The 21,802-nt window shown below is 42.2% G+C and overlaps 2 protein-coding genes across 6 annotated transcripts; both read right to left on the minus strand.

Moving 5' to 3' along the window:
- Window positions 1–113: 113 nt before the first annotated feature.
- On the minus strand, window positions 114–1,091 carry LOC130113002 (noggin-2-like). The gene is made up of 2 exons (XM_056280521.1): window positions 842–1,091; window positions 114–757 (listed from the first exon to the last, which is right to left on the minus strand). Exons 1-2 carry the CDS (start codon window positions 1,089–1,091, stop codon window positions 321–323), a joined length of 687 nt encoding a protein of 228 aa, XP_056136496.1. The 3' UTR covers window positions 114–320.
- Window positions 1,092–2,694: 1,603 nt separating this feature from the next.
- LOC130112623 (target of Myb1 membrane trafficking protein-like) lies at window positions 2,695–20,961 on the minus strand. 5 transcript variants are annotated; one of them, XM_056280068.1, is made up of 15 exons: window positions 20,847–20,961; window positions 19,727–19,811; window positions 18,966–19,044; window positions 18,631–18,780; window positions 17,911–18,045; window positions 16,177–16,326; window positions 14,815–14,931; window positions 12,795–12,928; window positions 12,499–12,541; window positions 7,813–7,975; window positions 7,170–7,239; window positions 6,988–7,063; window positions 6,783–6,842; window positions 6,649–6,688; window positions 2,695–4,548 (listed from the first exon to the last, which is right to left on the minus strand). In XM_056280068.1, the coding sequence occupies exons 1-15, from the start codon at window positions 20,917–20,919 to the stop codon at window positions 4,403–4,405; spliced, it is 1,521 nt and encodes a 506-aa protein (XP_056136043.1). In that variant the 5' UTR covers window positions 20,920–20,961; the 3' UTR covers window positions 2,695–4,402. The 5 variants fall into 5 exon arrangements, with proteins under 5 accessions (XP_056136043.1, XP_056136046.1, XP_056136044.1 ...); XM_056280070.1 differs by lacking the exon at window positions 2,695–4,548 and adding an exon at window positions 4,605–5,317; XM_056280071.1 differs by lacking the exon at window positions 16,177–16,326.
- Between the last annotated feature and the right edge of the window lie 841 nt (window positions 20,962–21,802).

Raw genomic sequence — 21,802 nt, forward strand, 5'->3', positions numbered from 1 at the left:
CTATGATAAACTGTGTGAAGGAAAAAAATGATAAATTGTGTGTCTGGATGTGGGGGGGGGGTGGTAACTGGGTGGTGCTAAACGTGAACAACAGCAATGAAGATCCATAATGTTTTATTTTGGGCCACAGTCCAGGTATTTACAGTCATTGCAAAGAACATTAAATCCCATGAGTTATTTAAGAAAAATTGCCAAGAAAGACAACCAATTGACTTTTTTTCCCATCAGCACAATAAACGCAATGCAGTAATAAGAAAACCATGCAGACAGAATCACAGTTCTTTGAGAGGATCGAAGATTCAGAGAAACTGACGAGACGTTTAAGTGCACGAACATTTACATGCTGTAACCACAGGATATGGCACTTGCCTCCATGTACACTTTTTAATCGCTTCACCTGTTTCTACCTCAACGCTAATTTCAGGCCCACTCTTAGAGCCATTACGTCTCTCATCATTTTCCCAACAGTGCCAAGCCAGGATCGTTATGTGACTTATCTGAGCCCTCAGGCATTGCATCCCGATGGGAAACGAACAACTCTGCATCACGTCTGATTTTTCGCAGTCAGTTTGGCGCAGCCAGCGTGGCCAAAAGACTGGACCCAAATCCGTCCACTTGTATTGTAGGCCGCATGAGACAGAGCGCACCAACCAGTCCCGGACTGAACTGGCAACATCCGAAGTCATAAAACCAAGGTCCAATTTCGCGGCTTCTTTTTCTATCTTCTGTCGGTAGTGTGCCGCAGCCTCAATCAGGTCTGGAGAAGCATTCAGTCTGAACCTTTTTCTGACAGTGGTAGAGTTTGGCAAGGATCCAGGCAGAGGGTCAGCATGGGACACACTGTCACCGTTATGGTAACTTCCTATCTTAAGCGCCAGAAGACCAGAAACTTCAGAAGGTCGTTGTACGGACATCCAGAACGGTTTGAAAGATAAGCCTAGAATACGCAGGAGTCGAGACGGGCGAAGATCCATAGGTTTGGGCAGGTAATTGTAGTCCTCAGTATTCGTCAGCAGAGAATATGGTCGAATCGGCTGTGAAGAAGAGGTGAAACTTGCTCTCAGCTGCAGAAGTGAACGATGTTTATCCATGTTGGTCTGGTCTCGAACACCAGTCACATTCAGAAGTTGCCTCTGGCTCCATGCATTTGCAGTAAAGGCTGTGGGTACATACAGAAGGACAAAAATCCCGGAAAGACAAACTACACAGTTCTTAAGCCAGTTAACAAATTTCAGCATGTTCTTTTGTCTCGATAAAAGAGTAAGAGAAACTTTAAACGAGATGTCCTCTCTCTCAAATCCTCCGATGCTCCCATTCGGCCACGGGTTCTTCTGTATCCTCTCATCCGAGGGTGTATCAAGGACTCCGTGTACTCAGTCCCAGACATCCTTGAGCATGGTGCAATAACATTCTTGTGGTCACGTCTTATCACACAGACAGCAGACATAATATTGAATGGGTAGAACAGGACACTGTAGGTAACACCTGAGTACCATCTGCTCTTACTCGCCAGTTCAAGAATTAATTGTTTTGGCTAACTTGGTGGTGCCCTGAGATAACTATAGGGTTAACCTGAAAACATTTCGTCCATCTCCAGTGGATATTGTTTTGGCTACTGGCCAAATGCTTTTTCTTGCATGTTTCTCACACAATGGCAAAGAGTAGGCCTCGCTAAATGTAATGATCTCTACACTGATGGCACATTTGCAAGCTTAAATGCCCTTTCTGAAAGATTTAAGCTACACCAATATGAGCGATTCCAATATTTTTAGGCTCGTTATCTCATCTAGACTTGGAACTCAACTTTCCCCTCCTTACCACCAGATCCAGGACAATGTTTATTTGTATGGCCCAAAATCACAAGGTAGGGGTAGGGCTTTTACAATCAGTACAATATACAACAATATACGACAATATTGTGCATCTTTAGGGCCAGATTTCGTCGCTAACAAACACAACCCATATCCCCAAGAAATGTGTCATTAGATAAGACCAGAAGAGATCGAGCAGAACAAGGGATAGAAATGTCTGATGCGACCTAGGACAGAGTGAATGGAGCAACTTGCTTTGCCCATCTTCACCTGTCACAGTTTAAGGTTCTCCATCCAATCTGTACCATCATCCAAGATTTATCTAAACATAGATGAAACACGTGGCCAATGCCACGCCTCTAAAGCAGACCTGGCTCCACCCTGAGAGACTTCTAATCATCTGGATCTGTAAAATTTTGAATGGAGCCTTTGACACAAATATAAAAGCTAATGCTGAAACAGCAATTTTGGGGGTTTTGGTGGATGACGCCTCAGTAATGAGGAACAGGAGGCTCAATGACCTGATACTATTCCTAAAAGTTAGAGGGTTGACTTAAGCATTCATTGATACTTGGGACCCCCTCATATCCATCCATCCATCATCCAAGCTGCTTATCGCAATTGGGGTCGCAGGATGCTGGAGCCTATCCCAGCAGTCATTGGGCGGCAGATGGGGAGACACCCTGGACAGGCCGCCAATCCATCACAGGGCCGACGCATTCACACCTTGGGACAATTTAGTATGGCCGACCTGCCAACCCTAAGAATAAAAATGAGTAGTTCTTTTTTGCGTGCGCGCGCATACATTTTTTTTGTGCGTGTGTTTGCGTGCGTGCCAAAAGTACACGCTGAAAAAAGTCATCACACAGTACATTGTGGAAAAAACACTTATTTATTGAATACTGAAATAAAAAAACAAAACCGCCAGTCATTGGGATTCATGACTGCTCACCATGTTAGGCTTGCATGGGGGGGGGTCAGTTTGAAGCCCAAAATAAACTAAAAAGTTTTATGGAGGCCTAAAATCACTCAAGCATTTTTTTAAATAAATTTATTTCTAGTTTTCCCCCTTATCCCACCCGATTAACCCAATGGCATATGGCCGGAACTCTAGTCGAATAACTCCCCTGGCTCACGTTTCCACAGGAAGGAGATAGTCGTAACACCAGCTTCCTTCAAATTCGTGTCAGCTGCTCTCGCTCTCTTAGACGCTGAAGTCTCTCATGGATTGCGTTACCTTCAGGCCGTGAAGGAGACGTAGGGAGAATGCGTTCGGTTGCTTGGCTGCAGGCGCCCGGATGAGCCAGGGGGGTCGCTGGAGAACGACGAGTCCCCGAACACTACACCGATCTACACCCACTATCCCTCGGGTAAGGGTGGCCTAATGAATGCCTTACCCCGTGGACGCTCTGGCCGTGACCGGTTACGGCGAGCCTGGGATACGAACCTCCCAGCCACATGACGAGTGGATTGCAAGAACGGCGGTTTATTCCGCTCGGCCATCAGAGCGGCCAAGCATTTATTTTAAAGGCAGCTCTTATGCGTATTTTGATCTATCAACTCGTCGTCGCGTATTTTGGTCTCAAAATGCGGAGTGACTACGCAGAATGCGTAGAGGTTGGCAGATGTGGTATGGCCGATTCACCTGACCCACATTCTTTGGACTGTGGGAGGAAACCGGAGTATTAAGGACAGAGTGGCACAGTTCCCTGTGTAGAAGCTACGCTCGCTCAAAGGGATCATGCTGCAGCATATCACACCACTTAATGGATTTAGATGTTAGTGTGTATATTTTTCCCCCAACATATGGGTTGGGGTGGGAAGGGGTATACGAAAAAGAAAAATGTGACTTAATTATATTGTAATGGTCTACCGTCATTGAATACAACAAAATGAAAGGAAAAAAACATTATCTGGAGTAGTCTCAGGTCAGAGACTAAGCAGCCTATGAGCAATTGCCACATGAGCCACTCCCTCCTACTAGGTAGGAGACCAAAATACTGTTCATCCACATGGAATGTGTTTATAGGACAATGCCCTGTTTATTCCAAGTTACATGACAACATCTCTGTCTTGGTCAAAGTTACCAAGGAATATATGTGGAACACATTTTCATCATCATACAAATTGTTCAAATAATCATACATTATACATTATTAAGTTTACACCTTGAGCTTCATAAATACATTTCACACAAAACGAGTTATGTACTACCAAAAGTGCAAAGTTAAATTGGCAACACTGTATTTCTGTAACGAGCGGATTTATTTTAGGATTTCTCAGGTTTCCTAAAATGTATCTTGCGTGAAGAAGTTAATAAGAGAACTAGAGGGAGAAGTTTGTGGGTTCAAAGTACCAAATGTATTCAAAGTACTGCATATTTGCAGTACAAAAGTACAACACATAATATAGCTGGATTTAAAAAAAAAATTTCATGAGTAAGGCAAGCTATCAAACAAACACAAATTCAAAAAAGATTCGGGAAAAACCTGACTTGATTGAATTTGTGTACCAAGTCGGGTTTTACATGTCTTCTTAGTGATTGCATGAATTGTTTGACCTAAAGCCACTTCTCTTTTACAGCCTTGACCTCAAAGTGAAAAAAGCTGGTCATGTGTTGTTTGTTGTCGTCGGGTGGATTGTGGTGGAGGTCTGGTGGTGGAGTGGAGCACGCTGCGAGATGTCTGGCCACTGTGGTCCGACACCCCCCCCCTCTGGTCCAGAAACTTGTCAAAATCTGTGTGGACCACAGTTAAGAGAGTCTGTGTGTCTGAACTTACTTGTGTTTGTTTGTTTGTTTGTTTGTCTTTATGTGTGGTTGTGTGTGTATATAAGAGTAGGTAGCATGAAGAAAGTTTTAAAAGTGCATTTTTTGCACTTAAAGCTGCAATCCTGAAGATTTATCAGCCAACATTTTTGATACCTTCATTTATGGATGCATGGTTAATCATCATATATTCAACAATGAACACTTTTGCACTCGCTTATTTCTTTTTTGGGGAGGGGATTTTCAACCCCCTCTGCCGATCCGGGGAGGATTGCAGATTACCACGTCTCCTCCGATACATGTGGAGTTGCCAGCTGCTTATTTTCACATGACAGTGAGGAGTTTCACCAGGGGACATAGCGCGCGGGAGGATCACACTATTTCCTCCAGTTCCCCCTCCCCCCTGAAATGGTGCCCCGACCGACCAGAGGAGGCGCTAGTGCAGTGACCAGGACACATACCCACATTAGGCTTCCCACCCACAGACACGGCCAATTGTGTCTGTAGGGACACCCGACCAAGCCTGTGGTTGCACTCGCTTATTTCAATGGTTACTCTTGAGCAAGGACTTTCCCAGTAAATGTGATACGGTGCCTGATATTTTATGTCTTCACCCCAACAGCCAAATGTAAAGGAATAACGCAGGTAGTGGTGAGTTGGAAGAAGAAGCAAGGTTGCTGTGGCCAACAAGCAGATATGCAGACCAAGCTTGTAGTAAGTCTTCACCAGCTACAACAAACTACAACATCAGTACCAAAAAATCAGGGGTCAACCATGTTGTTTTTACTCGGTGGAGGAGAAAGTGCTGACAAAATAGCACTTTCTAATTTTTTTGTTTTAAGTTTTTTGAAACAAGTATATAAGATACACGAACAACAAAGTAAATTTAAAAAAAAAACATGTAGAAATCCCCCACCCCCAAGGCTCATGAAGGGAAAAAAAGGACAATCCACATACTTCTTATTCCAATTCCACACGATAACTATGTTTTGGAAGACAATATAACAGTGTACACATATATCCAGTGATTAAAGTGGGCCGGAGCTACCCGGATCCCGACACCGGCACTTCCCTTCCTCCCCCAAGTCAACCGGAGCTGAGATCCGGCACTCTGTAGACAGGAGTAATTTCAACCTTTTTGTCAAAGTAAAATTTAAAACAAAAAACAGGATGCAGCCAATTCACAAGCATTACAAAATAAATCGCAAATAAAGTCCTTCTTCTATTTTTATACTACTTTACTTTTTCTAAAAGTTTGAATGATATCGCGTCCTAACGTGACCCGCTCCTGCCTGCTGTCTGGCTTCACCAGACTTGACATCAAAAGAGACTGGCTTCACACTCACGGGTCAGGGTAGGTTCACCGCACCAGGCAGACAAGACTCGAGAGAGCGTCAACCTGCTACCTGCACTATTATCTTGGATTGGGGGGCATAAAGAGTGAGTATCTTCAGTGTATTTCCAATAGTATTTCCAATCGTTTTGTCTAGCTCTGCTGTGGTTTTCATTCAAGCAACTAACGTTAGCGAACGTAACGTTAGCTAGCTAGCTACCTATTTATCTTCCACCCGGTAACGTTGCTAGCTAGTTGCTGACGTTGCTGGCTAGTTGTTTGAATGCTGCTAGGCAAGCTAACTATCGGTAGCGTCCGTTAACGTTACCGGTAGCTAGCTAGTTATGTTTTTCCAACCTTAGCTCTGGCCATGCAATATTTTCATTCAAATAACTAACTAGCTAGCAAACGTTAGCTACCAGTAGCTGTATTAGCTAACAATGCTAACGTCGGGACTACTGGACCAGTGGTTAGCTAGCCTAACGTTAGCTAGCTACCTATCACTTTTGCCCACCTCTCTAATACAGAGATCCCCCACTTACCAAATCCCACTTTAACCCCTGCATATATCTGTATAAATATTGTAGTTACAACCAGGTTAAAAAAGTACATTCAACAACAGCATTTTCAACGGCCATTTCAACTTAAGATGTCAGTAAGTTAAACAACAAAGACTACATTCAGGATTACAGCTTTAAATCAACACAAGTCGCAGGTTAAAAAAGGAAACTACTTGCCTTCACTGGAAACTCCCTCACAAACTGCAGACTGGCCTTGCTGCAATTTTAATCATAACGTGAGGGTAAAAATATCATACCACACATTTAAATCCAAATTGTGTAACTTAAATGGTTTTAATGTTTCCTCTTACCATATCATAGGGCAACCATCCATCGGTATCATCCAGCGCTGAATTCTGTTTTGATGAATTCTGGGAGAAATTGAAATCAATTGCGAAGGGAAAGGAAGACAATAGGACAGTATTATTTCTTTTGTCTACTAAAGACAGCCTATCTGCTCTTTACTGTTGTGAACTGTTAAGCTCCAACCGAGTTGTGTTTAGCTATGGTACGTACCACTCCCGTGACCTGCAACCTTGTATCAAGAGCTCCGGCCAGGCCCTCCACGGCTCCTGGGTCCTCATACCTAACACTGGACACACACATACACACACACCCCCACGTTAAATAATGGGAGCATGAATTTTCATAGTTGGATAATGGTATGTGTATCTGTGTCATCATCCAGCACCACCCACCTTTTCCTTTGCTCAGCAAGGGAACTGCCTCTGGTTTGGGCAAACATGTCAAACTCCTCCTCTGCTGCAGCTGTTAAGGAATGGTAAGTGAGCGGCTTTAAAGTCCAGCTGAAACGGCATTTTGAGAGTATCTAATTTCCGTATCATGTATTTCTGAATGAAACAGGTTAGACAGGTGGGACATAACATTGGGAGGAATTTGATTTGAACGTTGAAAAGAGGGCATGTTGCTAAGCTAGCTAACTAATGAATCTAATGAATATTGATTGATGGGTGGATGTCATGATATTATTGGTTGAAACTGGTTGGTTCAAGCCTACGTAAGCACATGCGATATTTTGTTTTACAGAAAGAAAACATGATTGGATTTTTTTACTTTTTTTGGCATATATCATTAAACAGGTGCACAAAAGGACTGGGGATATGATATGAAAGAGCTAAAAGGGCATTTTTCATTTCATCTCAACTAAGAATGAAAATTAGCTCTTTATTACAGTCCTGTTGTAAGGTTCATGAATATGCAGGGACAGATGAAGAAATAGATGAGCACGGGTAATGGTTGCCTGGTTCTGTATACGTATATGTGTGTGTGTGTGGGGGGGGGTGACAGATGCGAAGTACAAGTTATGATGAATTTACTTACTATGGCTGGTGGCCTGCCTCTCATTTGGCAGAGTGCTCACTGCTGACTGGCTGGTTGTCTTGATGACTGCTGGTTGGCTGGTTGTCTTGATGACTGCTGGCTGGCTGACAGCCTGTGGCATGGGGCTAAGGTCAATAAGGCTGAGGCCACTGTCATGTCTTTGCTACAGAAGGAGATATAAGAACAATACAGCTGGTATTACATCTTCGAACGCCTTTTATCACTGACTAACATAAATGAATTGCACATAAACTAACCTCTCCTACATTTGTTCACACAGGTATGTAATGAATACTTAGCATGTATTCATTTAAATGTTTTACTATTTGATATGACAGCAACAGCATGTGACGAGTAAAAAAATGTTTTCATGATTACACCAAAGTTAAAAGTGCAGTATGGCTGAAGTACTGGTAGGGATGCAGGGAGAAACAGGTGAGGCTCAAGCTGTCAACAAGGCCAATTAACATCTATTTATAAAATATGTGCCTCTCAGTAAACACAAGGGGAGATGCCTGGAGACAGGGAGCTGTGTACAACCTGTACTGAGAAAACATCATCCCAACAGGCCGTGTGTTGGACTCTTTATCAGACCTGAACAAGGGAGCTTTAATTATAGCTTGTGGTATCACCCAAAAACTGAAAGAATGGAACACTAAACTGCATGCTGGGCTTAATTGATGTAATATTAATGTTTCATAATGTACAAGCAGTACACCGGACCATTCCTTGAATTATGATGTGCTGAGAAAGTATCACAGCTTTATTTTCATCTACAGTCTTAACCCATGAGCAGCTGTGTGAAACTGCAAAAAATATCTCATCTCATTTCATCATCAGCCGCTTCTCCAGGGTCGGGTCGCGGTGGCAGCAAGCTAAGTAGGGCACTCCAGACGTCCCTCTCCCCAGCAACACCCTCCAGCTCCAGCTGGGGAATCCCAAGGCATTCCCAGGCCTGATTGGACATGTAGTCCCTCCAGAGAGTTGTGGGTCTACCCCAGGGTCTCCTCCCAGTTGGACGTGCCCTGAAAACCTCCAAAGGAATGCGCTCAGGAGGCATCCTAATCAGATGCCCAAACCACCTCAACTGGCTCCTTTCAACACGAAGGAGCAGTGGCTCTACTCCAAGCTCCCTCTGGATGTCCTAGCTCCTCACCCTATCTCTAAGGCTGAGCCCAGACACCCTACAGAGGAAACTCATTTCAACTTCTTGTATTCACGATCTCACCCTTTCGGTCTCTACCCAAAGCTCATACACTTTTTTTTTTTTTAGATATGTGAAGTGTTATTTAATTTGGTACAATAGTTTGAATTAGAACACTTTGTGCGTCTGCTGGGAAGAATGAGATTTACTAACAACTGCATACGTCTTCACAAATATTCTATTCACATTAGATATCAATTGTTAACATCAACTACATATATATTATATATGCAGATAGGTGACAAACGAAAGGAAAAGCCAACATAAAGTGTCTTAGTAAGGTGTTGGGGCCACCACGAGCCTCCAAAACAGCTTCAATGCTTCTTGCCATAGATTCTACAAGTCTCTGAACTCTACTGGAGGGATGAACACCATTCTTCCAAAAGACATTCCCTCATTTGGTGTTTTGATGATGATGGTCTAACATGCTGTCTAACACTACTACTTCTACTTTTGGCTGCTACCCGTTAGGGGTCGCCACAGCGAATCATCGGTTTCCATTTCTTCCGGTCCTCTGCATCTTCCTCTGTCACGTCAGCCACCTGCATGTCCTCCCTCACCACATCCATTAACCTCCTCTTTGGCCTTCCTCTTTTCCTCTTCCCTGGCAGCTCCATATTCAGCATAATTTTCCCAATATACACAGCATCTCTCCTCCACACATGTCCAAACCATCTCAGTCTTGCCTCTCTTGCTTTGTCCCCAAACCATCCAACCTGAGCTGTCCCTCTAACATACTTGTTCCTAATCCTGTCCTTCATCACTCCCAATGAGAATCTTAGCATCTTCAGCTCTGCCATAGGTGTTCAACTGGGTTGAGATTTGGTGACTGTGAAGGCCACAGCATATGATTTACATCATTTCCATACTCATCAAACCATTCAGTGACCCCTTGTGCCCTGTGGATGAGGGCATTGTCATCCTGGAGGAGACCACTCCAATCAGGATAGAAATGTCTCATCACAGGATAAAGGTGATCACTCAGAATAACTTTGTATTGATTTGCAGTGAGCCTTCCCTCTAACGGGACAAGCGGACCCAAACCACGCCAGGAAAATGCCCCCACAGCATAACAGAGCCCCCCGACCCCCTTACTGTAGGGTTCAAGCATTCAGGTTTTTCCTTTCATTTGTCCCCCATCTGTATCTATAAGAGTGAGTGTGTTTTCTGAGAATTATGAGTCAGTCCTCTTTCATGGCCCTTATGACTGTTTTGGATTTTCAAACTTTAATAACTTTGTGGGGGGGGGGGGGATACAGACCTGCCGCTCCCTGAATTCTCCTAAAATTGCATATATTTGCATTTAAAATGAGTTTTAGATCAATTGCGCACACACACAAAAAAAAGTTATGATAAGATCTACCAAAAAAGACCATGAGCGGTCAAAATGACCATCTCATAATTTGCATGTCTTTATCTATATCAGCATATTCAGGTCACATCATTTCCTTCGCGAAGTTCATTGCTCTGTCCTAGAAAAAAAAACTAGCCTTCTCCAGTGCAGAGAAATAGTCTAAATTTGATTTTTGACATCCTTTCTCTCAGATACCTCTGACAACATCAACCGATACACTTTTAGCCACAGAGGCTAGTCTCAAGGGCACCATCACAAGGATCTATAATAAACTAGCCACTACAAATGCTCAGCCAATGGCTAGCCTTAGAAACCTCTGGGAACAGGATCTTGTTACTCCTCTCCCTGATGATCTGTGGGATGCAGTTTTGGATCAGGTACACTCTTCCTCTTCATGCAGTAGATTTGGGCTCATTCAGTTTAAGATTGTTGACTGTGTCCACCTTACCAAAGCTAAATTGGCCAAAAGTTACCCCAACATTGACTCCACTTGTGACAGATGTAAACATGCACCAGCTATCTTGTTGCATATGTTCTGGACATACCCTGATCTACATACATTTTGGTCAGCAATATTTAAATCCTTAAACGAATTTTTAGTACAACTATTGATCAGCACCCTTTAATTGCCATACTTGGTGTGAGGCTGGAAGACTGTGACTGGACATCTAACATGTATAAATTGGTGGCGTTTACTACATTACTAGCTTGGCGCCTAATACTCTTACATTGGACGAGCTCAAGACCCCCATCCCATGTCAGATGGATCAGGGATATGTTTCATCTCAAGTTGGAAAAGATCAAATTTACCTTAAGGGGTAACAGCGACAAGTTCAAGAAAGTATGGGTGTCTTTTCTGACTTACTTTGACACTTAAACCAGTATAACTGACTGGAATACCTCCTGACTCGAGTCAGGAACGGCCCAACTAGTATAGATTGTAAACCGTGAGATTTTTTTGTATATAAGTGAACCATGTTGATCATTTATTTTTCTTTAACTTTTTTTTGTTTTGTTTAGTTTAGTTTTTTGTCTTTAATTTAGTCGTTATTTCTTTAATCTGTATTTCTCCTTGAGGATCTGGGAATACCAGGAGGGGGATGGGGTTTATTGTGTTAAATTATTCAATATGTGACTTGTATATATTACATTGTAAATGCCAATAAACATATTTTCCAAAAAAAATTTTTTTTTTTTTTTTTTTTTTGCTTTTTGATTATTGCCAACATGTCTGGGTACAGATGCCGTTTCAGACGCACCATGACTACCACTGAGGCGTTGCAGTATTTTCATGCGTTGGACAGCAGCCATTTTAAATTGTTTGAAAAACAGTATTAAAAGTTGTTAAAATTTTAATTTTGGTGTCAGTTAGTTTCTTAGCAGACATACTAACTTGTGTAATGCATTAATATCTCAATTGGGTATTTATCTTGACCGAATATAGAGTTTAAAAACTTGACCACCACAGTTGTTCTAGATGTTTTTAAGTCCTGTCGTTGTTTGGGACCGTTTCAATTTTTATTTTCATTCTCTTTATACATTTCACGTTTTATAGGCCTTTTTATGTTTGTTAGATTAGCAATTTGTGTTTTCCATTTTGTTTTTCAGATAATATTTTCACTTTTTCAATTTTGCAATTCAACTTCGACCATGTCTCTCTGAAGTTTAAATTGTTTAAGAATAGTATTATAGTTGTTCAAATGTTAATTTTGGTGTCAGTCATTTCCCAACAGACATACTAGAATATACAATGCATTAATATCTCAATTGGGTATTTATCTTGACAGAATCTATGCTCCCGTTAAGGGTCGCCACAGCGGACCATCCGTTTCCATTTCTTCCTGTCCTCTGCATCTTCCTTTGTCACACCAGCCACCTGCATGTCCTCCCTTACCATATCCATAAACCTCCTCCTTTATCACCTAAACCACCTGTCCTTTATCTTGACAGAATATAGAGTTTAAAAACCAGCGGTCATTTTGACCGCCCGTGGCCATTTTAGATAGGAGTGAAATCCCGGTCGTTTTAGTGTTAAGAAACTTGGAATCCACATTAAATACAAATGAAGCAAACAAGGTACTTTAATAAAAGGTACTTTAATAAAAGGTATGGGGAAAAATGTTCTTACCTGCTCAGTTGTTGTACTTTGTGCCTTACTGAGTCTCTCAAACCTAAAACAAAATTACAACAATAATGCACTGTAACAGACATAGACCATTCTGTGTTAACATGTACATGCAGCAAAAAAAAAAGAAAAAAAAAAGGCATCGCCTGCCTGAGGACACTAAACTATCTTTCTGGCTCAAGTGAGTACAACAGAGCCAACGGTGAAAAAAACATGCCCAAGCACACTCAAAACCAAATCATCTGCTGCATGACACTCTAGGACACGTCTACTGAGGATCACGTTGCCTAAAAACACACCTCTCATAGCGAATGAAGGCATTGTTGAGGTCGTCATTGACCACCAGCAGTTCTTCGATCAGCCCTTCATGTAACAGCTGGGGGATAAGCTCAATCACGCGGGTCTGCATGCTTCTGCAAACTGAGTATAACTGCTGCTTGGCCAGAGGGAGAGGAGGGGAAATGACAGTAGAAAGAAAAAAGGAATTTGGGATCGCCGTTTAATGACCCAGTGTGTTTTGATACTGTAAACCAGAATTCTAAATACTATTAACGATTCACATGCACAGACACATTCATTGACACACACACAGAACATACACCGACAGAACTGAAATACTTTTGGAATAACTATTTGTCCTGGAATGCATGCCTAGAGGTGGGACGATTCACAAATTTCACGGTTCAATACGCCTCATGATTCAGGGCTCACGATTTCGATTCAATACAATACAGGGGATGCCTTGGTAAGCAAGAGACAAAACACCATTGCAGTTGTCTATTTTTCATTTATTTTAAGAATTAGGCCCAACATTCTGGCATTATCAAGGCACGTATTCAAATGTAATGCAAGTGCAAAAGTTCTAACAACATTTTGTGCTGTCTTTTCTTGTTGTGTAACACAATTACTTTACTTTAAAACTTCAAAAACTACTAGAACGACCAAGGCGGTCATTTTGACGGTTTGGGATTTTTCAAAGTTTAATAACTTTGTGAAGGAAAAAAAAAAGTACAGACCTGCCGTTCCCTGAATGCTCCTAAAATTGCATATATTTGCATTAAAATGAGTTTTAGATTGGCGGCACGGTGGCGCAGTGGTTAGCGTGGTCGCCTCACAGCAAGAAGGTCCTGGGTTCAACCCCGGGGTAGTCCAACCTTGGTGGGTCATCCCGGGTCGTCCTCTGTGTGGAGTTTGCATGTTCTCCCCATGTCTGTGTAGGTTTCCTCCGGGGGCTCTGGTTTCCTCCCACAGTCCAAAGACATGTAAGTCAGGTGAATTGGCGGTACTAAATTGTCCCTAGGAATGAATGGGTGTGTGTGTGTCGGCCCTGTGATGGCCTGGTGGCCTGTCCAGGGTGTCTCCCTGCCTGCCGCCCAATGACTGCTAGAATAGGCATCCAGCATCCCCGCGACCCTGAGAGCAGGATAAGCGGTTAAGACAATGGATGGATGAGTTTTAGATCAATTGCACAAAAAAAGTTATGATAAGAGCTACCTAAAATGGCCATGATGACCAAAATAACCACGCATAATCTGGGCATCACCGTGCACGTCATCGTGCGTGTCATGTCACTATTTATGAGGTGTGTGGTTTGCGTCATTTCCTTCACAACGTTAAGTTCTTTTTTTACGTTTCACGTTTTATCGGCCTTGTTACATTTGTTAGATTAGCAATGTGTTTTCCGTTTTGTTTTTCAGGTATTGTTTCTAACATTCTGGGTACAGCCGCCGTTTCAGACGCACCATGACTACCACCGAGGTTGCAGTATTTACAGGTGTTGGACAGCGGCCATTTTAAATTGTTTGAAAAAATAGTATTGTAACGATCACGGATGTGTAGACTCGCTAGCCCTTGGCTAACAAGTCAGACCCTTTAGTCGACTGGTTAACGTAGTTGCCTGTGGTGCACGAGATCTGGGTTTGTGTCCCAGCTGCGGCAGATTCCCAGCTGCCCCCTAAATTCTCTACAGTATAATAGTTGTTAAAATGTTAATTTTGGTGTCAGTTGTTTCCTAACAGACATACTAACATATGCAATGCATTAATATCTCAATTGAGTATTCATCTTGATAGAATATAGAGTTTAAAAACTGGCAGTCATTTTAACTGCCCATGGTTGTTTTAAGTAGGAGTGAAATCCCGGTCGTTGAATAACACAATCTCACGAAATGGGGAGCGTCTTGAACCGTGAAGGCCGCATCGAATGATTTGGAATTCGATCCAGTATCGTCCCACCCCTAAAGCTCACACACACACACACACACACACACACACACACACATACACACACACACACACACACACACATACACACACACACCTGCAGAAGCTCTGTGTCTTCCTGTTGACTGTCTCCTGGAGTCATCTGGTTCAGCATCTCAGACATCACTGTGAGGTTTCCCTTCACTAGTGACAGCTCACTTCGCAACCGCTGCTCCTGGTGACCAGAAGTTAAATGGTTCAAATTAGCCAACAGTCAATACACTATCTACAATGACAGCAGTCAACATGTGCATAACAGTGTGTTGACATTAATACAATGCAGAGTGAATGAAGTTATTTCAAGATTCGCTCCAGAACTTTTCTGAAATCACTTGACTGCCTGATGCAATGCAACCACATAAATAGTCTTCAAAGTACAGAGCATGCCCAAATGATGATCTAGGGAAAATATGCAGTTTCCTTTATGTCTTATCATATCATATAATCTTTATTTTTATCTATCTTATCTCATATTACTGGTGTTTCTTGTTTTTAGAAACCGAAGAACATTTGTCCAACCTCTCGTTGTGCACCATCTTGAATGAAAATTAAAACGGGTGAAAGGACTATGATGGTAACTGTGATAGTTTTCTAGGCACCATTGTACTATGTTCAACAGTTGGGAGTGCTATCATGAATTTCAGCTGATGTGGATTTTAAAAAAAACAGATTTTTGGTGTGCATCGATATCCTCACAGAATAGAGAAGTGGTACCAACAAGGAGGTCGCTAGATGACAGCAGACTCCCACTGAAACGAGGAATAACTCAGTGTCACTATTATTTGATTTACAAGAAATTATTCCAATTACAACATGTAATAAGAATGTCTGATCTTGGGTTTATCTTTCAACATGTTGAGCTCCTCACAGATCATGTGGAAAGCTGTAATCATAGTTTTAATCAACCAACAACAAACACTATTCCCTGTGTGGGTCCCTGAGACAAAACACTGACAATAGCGTCCATGGCCAAATGTGTTTCCATTTGGGGGCTCACAACCCTGAAATATTTCAGAACCCTTACAGTCTTGATTCACTGATAATTCTGAATTAATCTCTGGGATTTGAAGGGTTCGAACACCATTGCAGTTAATATCAATCATCATAGGTGTCAGTATAATAAACTAAAAAGAGGATTTTCTGAATTTTGCCTTTAATTTGGTATTTTAAAAAGAACTATTGCCAAAAATTTTGATAACTGTTTGGCTTCATTTTGGGAACGTTAAAAAACAAAAACAACAAAAAAACAAAAACATGATACCATTAATAAAGAAGAACATAAAACTCAAAAACAGCAGAAAAAAGCTTCACTTTGATGGACATTGCTGTCATTTTGTAGACTACCACCAGAGGCCTTTATACCATATCTACCACCACTGTAAAGACGTCGATGAATGGGTATGTCTCTTGGTAGTAATACCTGCTCAGGTGAAATGGAGACTGGCCCCTCATTGGTCGGGGCTGGGGGCAAAGTATATTGAGTCGGAGCAACGGCAGATGGTTGTTGCTCTGACTGACATGAAGGAGCATTAACAGGAACCGTCTCAGGAGAGCCGTTTTCTGGAACACTCTAAAAGATTGAGACAGTCATGTACAACCAGGAAATGTGTGTATGATTGTTTAGTGTAGAGTATTTGTATGTTTGAATTCCTGGGTTCAACCAAAGAAACAGTAAAGCCTTTCTATAAAATGTCTTGAGCTTTTCATTTACACAAGATGTTATGTGTAATATTTCAGCTAACCTAAAGCATAACCTGAGTAATACATATTAGCAGGTGTTGTAGTGAGAGAAAGACTTGTCTCACACTTGCAATTCATGGTGAACTATATAATGACTGCAACAGACTGAGATCTACTGAAGGCATTGGAAATGGCTGATAATGGCAATTGTGCTGGATAGTTGCTACCCTTCTATCCTCCCCCACCTTAAGGAAATTGGAGGGAGGGTCTATGGTTCTATCTCTGTCCATTCACTGGTTTTTCCGCTTCCGGTGTGGGAAGATGGCGGCACGAAGTTGCGTTTGCTGCAGCCTCACCCAGTGCCGTCCATGCCGTGTCTTTGTCCATGTCTGCGTCTATGTTTGTTTTGTCTTCGCTTGATGGCTGGGAGGGCTGGCGCTGGATTGGCTGGGAGAGTTTGGTCTGCTGCATCCTGTGGGCCCAGGGACCGCGGCCCTGACTGGAGTTGCGCCCGAGGAGGTAACACCAGGGGCGGTCTGACAGGACGCAGAAGCGGGGCAGGCTAAGCTAACTGCTAGCCCATGCAAACCGGCAGTTTGGATAACACCGAGGGCGGTCTGGCGGCGGCCTCGCCTAGCGTTGTGTTTTAGTGTCGTCATGTGGAATGTGTGGAGGTGTGTCTGGCTGGGAGAGGTGGCTTTAGATCGGCTGGGATAGCCTGGTCTGCTGTGTCCGGTGGGCCCAGGGACTACAGCCCTGCCAGAGCTGTGCCCGAGGAGGAAACACCGAGGCAGTCTAACAGGACGCGAAAGCAGGGCAGGCTAAGCTAACTGTTAGCCCATGCGGACCGGCAGTTCCGAGTTCTGACAGTCATCTTGGCTGGAGTTCGTTCTCCGGGACGGTGGATTTTTTTTTTTTTTTGGACTGTGTTGCGCTTTGTTGTTAACTGTTTGTGTGTTTGTTGTTGTTTTTGTTTTTTTTGCTTTGTTCTCTCTGTTTTGTATGTTTTTGGTGGTGTCGATTTTGGGAAATTTGGATGTTTTTGCCTTTTGTGTCTCACTGCTGTGGGTTGGGGGAAACGGAATTTCGTTTCTTTTGTGTACGCAAGTACATGAAAGAAATGACAATAAATTGCTGACTCCTGGTTCGTTTGTTATGCTGCAGTACTACATGCCTGCCACAAGTTGGGGCTCTAACAAAAAGCATCAGTAACTATACAGAAAAAGCAACAAAACAAATCAGTGTTGTGGGAGCTGATCAACGCATCATGGGTGGGGAATGACATGATGCTGTTGGCTTGTCTGAATTTGCTCTTCTTGTCCATTTTGATTTGTTGTTGTTATGCACATAGCTGAACAATCAGCACTGAGGCAGAAATAACACATTGGCACCTTTAATAGATTCCAGGTAGAGAGGGAGACGTGGAGATAGGAATAAAAAAGAAGAGCAGAGATCGATTGATGGACAAACTCACTCTGTGTGGAGTGTGAATAGGAGAGAGAGCATCCAAGTCAGTCATCGGGAACTCCAGACCTCGCCTCCTCAGGTCCTCATACACATAAACCACCCCAGCCAAAGAGGGAGAGCTACGAAATGCATCAGCCCATGACTGAGAGAGAGAGAGAGAGAGAGAGAGAGAGAGAGAGAGAGAGAGAGAGAGAGAGAGAGAGAGAGAGAGAGAGGAAAGCTATGGGAAACTGAGTGACTTCTTAATCAGGATGTAATAACACTGTTGACAGGCAAAGATAAGAGAAAATAACAAGCGGAGAAGAGAAAAACCTCACAAAGAGAGCAAGAAGACAGAACAGGAAGAAACTGACCAGCTTGACATACAAAGCCCGACTCTTAACTGATGTTAATAATCCACAACAGGTTGCAGTTACACGAAATAGGTGATAACCCAGCACAGATGATACTGGTATGAAGTCATTTTATTCAGGGACAGCGAAAACAACAGATGTCATACAAGTAAATTTCAAACAATGGCGAGGTCTTCAAAAGCTATTGGATCCTAGCAGATTGTTTACCATTGATGAACACATTGTCAAACCAGAACAGGGAAGTATTGAAATTCCAACAATAGCCTTTGAAGCAACAATAAGTTATAGCAAAATTTCTTGCAACAAAGAATATTTACCAGGATCCTTGTACCATATATGACTGTGAAATGGGTATCATAGTAGGGACCATATACCTGTATGAGGCTGAGCACCCTGTCATGGAGGGCAGTGGGGGGATTGTTCTTCGGCAGGATGGTTCGCACCAAAACCCCTTCAGTAAAGTCTTGGGAAGCCACCAGAACATGGAACCGGTGTCCACAATTCTTCACACAAGCCTCAAGTACCTACATGTGCACATGTGAATGTGAAGGGAAAGATGCACATGTGACAGAGGCTGAGATATTCCAAACAGGACATTAATTTAACATGTGCTACATGTATACTTTGTAAAACCCTCCATCTGACCACCTTGTTCATAAATAAGAAGACCGAGAACACAATCTGTAAGCCTATACCAAAAAATACTTACAGTAAGGGCTAGCATGATCTCTCTGAAGTTCTTGTTTCCAATAATTCTCCTCTTTATTGCTTTGACTGCATCTCTGGGTCTGGAAAAACACCTCTACATCAAGTTACCAGTTGGTAAACTCATCTATCTACATACTTTATAATAAACATTTCCACCATATTCATATTCAATATTATGACAATAATCAATTATGAACAAGAGATTAGAGAGCTTTCCCATTGCTGTTTACTTTCACACAGAGGGATTAAATGAAGGTGCTGTTTGGTGTAAGGACCTTGTAAAGAATGAGAAATAGGACGAAAGGCACTCTTGTTGCTAGACAAAGCAAAAACCCTTCAGCTCTTTAGGTGACATGTATTGAATGCTAAAATATTCCTTGTTTTAGGCTCATAGGGCTGTACAAAACAAACATAAAATACAAACATGCCAGCTGGAGATTTTCAGTAAGCCATTTTGTAACAAGCAAAGAATTCACGTGACAATGCAGAGAGAAGCCGTAATAACCAAGCCAGAGATCATATTGATTTTACAATCCATGACAAGAAACTAATTCTGGAGATGGTTTTCGCCGCTTTTTTTGTATGTCAGAGTTGTGCCTTGGATTTTGCACTCTTTTAATCAGTAACAATCTTTCAGGGAGTTGCAAATTGATCAAAAACCACAGAGGAAAAACGGCACAATCTCAGCCTCACCAAACTAGCCCGCTACATTGGGGACAATGATTAACTGTAATCAATCAAACTGAATGACAGCACTCCTACCCATCATCTGTCTCATTGATGATGTCACAGATCTCCATGTTCAGGCCCCAGTCCTCAGACTGTAGCAGTGCACTGGTGGCCCGCTCTGTCAACAGACAACAGACCAAAGTAAGGAAAGGCATGTGTTCAATGTCCCGGCAGCGATTTATACTTATTTTTTTTAAACCGTAAATAGTAATAGCTACAGGTTGACGTTTGGCACCAAGTTAGTATATCATCCCAGTGAGTGTGAGGTGTAAGGTAAAATACATTTGTTATCAAAGCTTTCCTTTGCTCCATTCTTCAGTGCACTTGAGTTGGACCGTATAATTCTCTAAATCTCCTTCATACCATTCCTCCCCTCCCTTTTCACAACCCCCATTACTGCTTTGCTCCTTTCATGTGACTGTCAGCTGCTTCTGCTGCTGTTTGGCTCAGAAGCTTCTGAGGCATTTCTACCATGGACGTGTGAAACAGGCCAAGTGCAGCACAAGTGATGTGGTTATTATGAGGGGATGTGGGAAATAATGGCATGATTCCAATTTATTTTTTTAATAAGCCCTACATATGCCCAAGCATCATCATCACCTGTAATCAAAATGACTGATTTTCTTTGCTCTGCTTTACAGCTTGACAAAAACAAAGCAACGTAATGTCTGTATGGAAAAATGTGGGTTGAAAAAGTCATACGTATAGCGTGTGTATGTGGGGAAAGATAGTGTTAAGGTCTGTTTTAGGTGCCTGTCTGTATCCACTGCAGTTCTTTCGGTTGCGTCACTAGCGTGTCTTATTGAGGAAGTGAGACGCACTCCTTTCAAACGACGATGGGAAAACATCAGTGATCCGTCAACACCTTTGTCAACTCCAACTTTCCGACGAATAAAATGGAAGATCCCAGAAAGTGAGACCCGCAACTCCATCAAATCGGTCATCGGTTCCCAAACAATTTTTGAGATTTATTTTTCAAATGTGTTATCTTTAACTTGTGTTATCCTTAACTTGTTCTCAAAGTCACTTAAAAGCGACAGTTCCAGTCTTCTTCGTCTTTTTTTTTTTTGTAATATCGCCGAGTGGTAGCCGCATCGTTTTGAAAGTCCCCGTTTGATGCCAAGTGGAAATGGGGGTTTAAAGTTGTACTTACCGATCCTCTGGCCGACGGGCGTTGAAAATGGGTTCCCTATGAGGAACTCCATGGTCTGGCCGAGTGAGAACATGTTCTGACAGTGGTTCGCACGGCGAACACAGGCGTCTGTGCTCCGGCGCTAACTCCCACACAGCGCCTCCCCGCGGTCACATGCACACCCGCCCCAGGAAATAACGTAGTCCCCCTACCAAGGGACTGCACACAACTCGTTTCATTAATAAAGGAGGTTTCCTTTAAAATGATTCACAGGCGTTATCCAAGCGAGTTCTTTCTAAATATGTGAGAGATATAAATACATTATGCTCGTTTTGTTCTCTCCATCCAGAAACAACGTCACATATCTTTGGTACTGCTGGTATACGGAAAAACTATGGCAACACATATCAATGTTCATTAGAGAGAAGCTATTGGACAACTTTGAGTTATTTTGTGAATATATTTTGTTTGGTTTTCATACTCAGGATAAGAATTTGGGGGGAAAAGTGCTTTTGTGATTAACCTCATTCTCTTTCTGGCAAAATTTCACATCCATCGATGCAAGTTTTCTGAAAGGACTCCTCTTTACAGTGATTTCACAAAGGACTTGGAACATTACATGGACACAATATCTTTAATCTACAATAAGAAGGCTGTTAAAACGATGACTTTGTTTAATGACTTTTGTTATGGGAACAGAATTGATAGCCTTGCTGGGTACATTACAGTTTTTTTTCAAGTTTAATGAAACGAGCTTTTTTTAAAAATAACAACATTTATGAACTTACAAACATTATAGAACGATGAAGAACATACATGCCAGGGGGTGAAACATAGATACAATAAAATAAGTAAAGAAAACATCAGATGTGTCTTTACAATTATAAACCGTATCACTTTTGCTGCTTTTAAAGTAGAAAAAAAAGTCTCACTTCACACAGTACCTACTGGATAGCCTAGTGCTTATCTTCTATGTG

The sequence above is a fragment of the Lampris incognitus genome, chromosome 5 (assembly GCF_029633865.1).
Source record: "Lampris incognitus isolate fLamInc1 chromosome 5, fLamInc1.hap2, whole genome shotgun sequence".
In the NCBI taxonomy this organism is placed as follows: domain Eukaryota; kingdom Metazoa; phylum Chordata; class Actinopteri; order Lampriformes; family Lampridae; genus Lampris; species Lampris incognitus.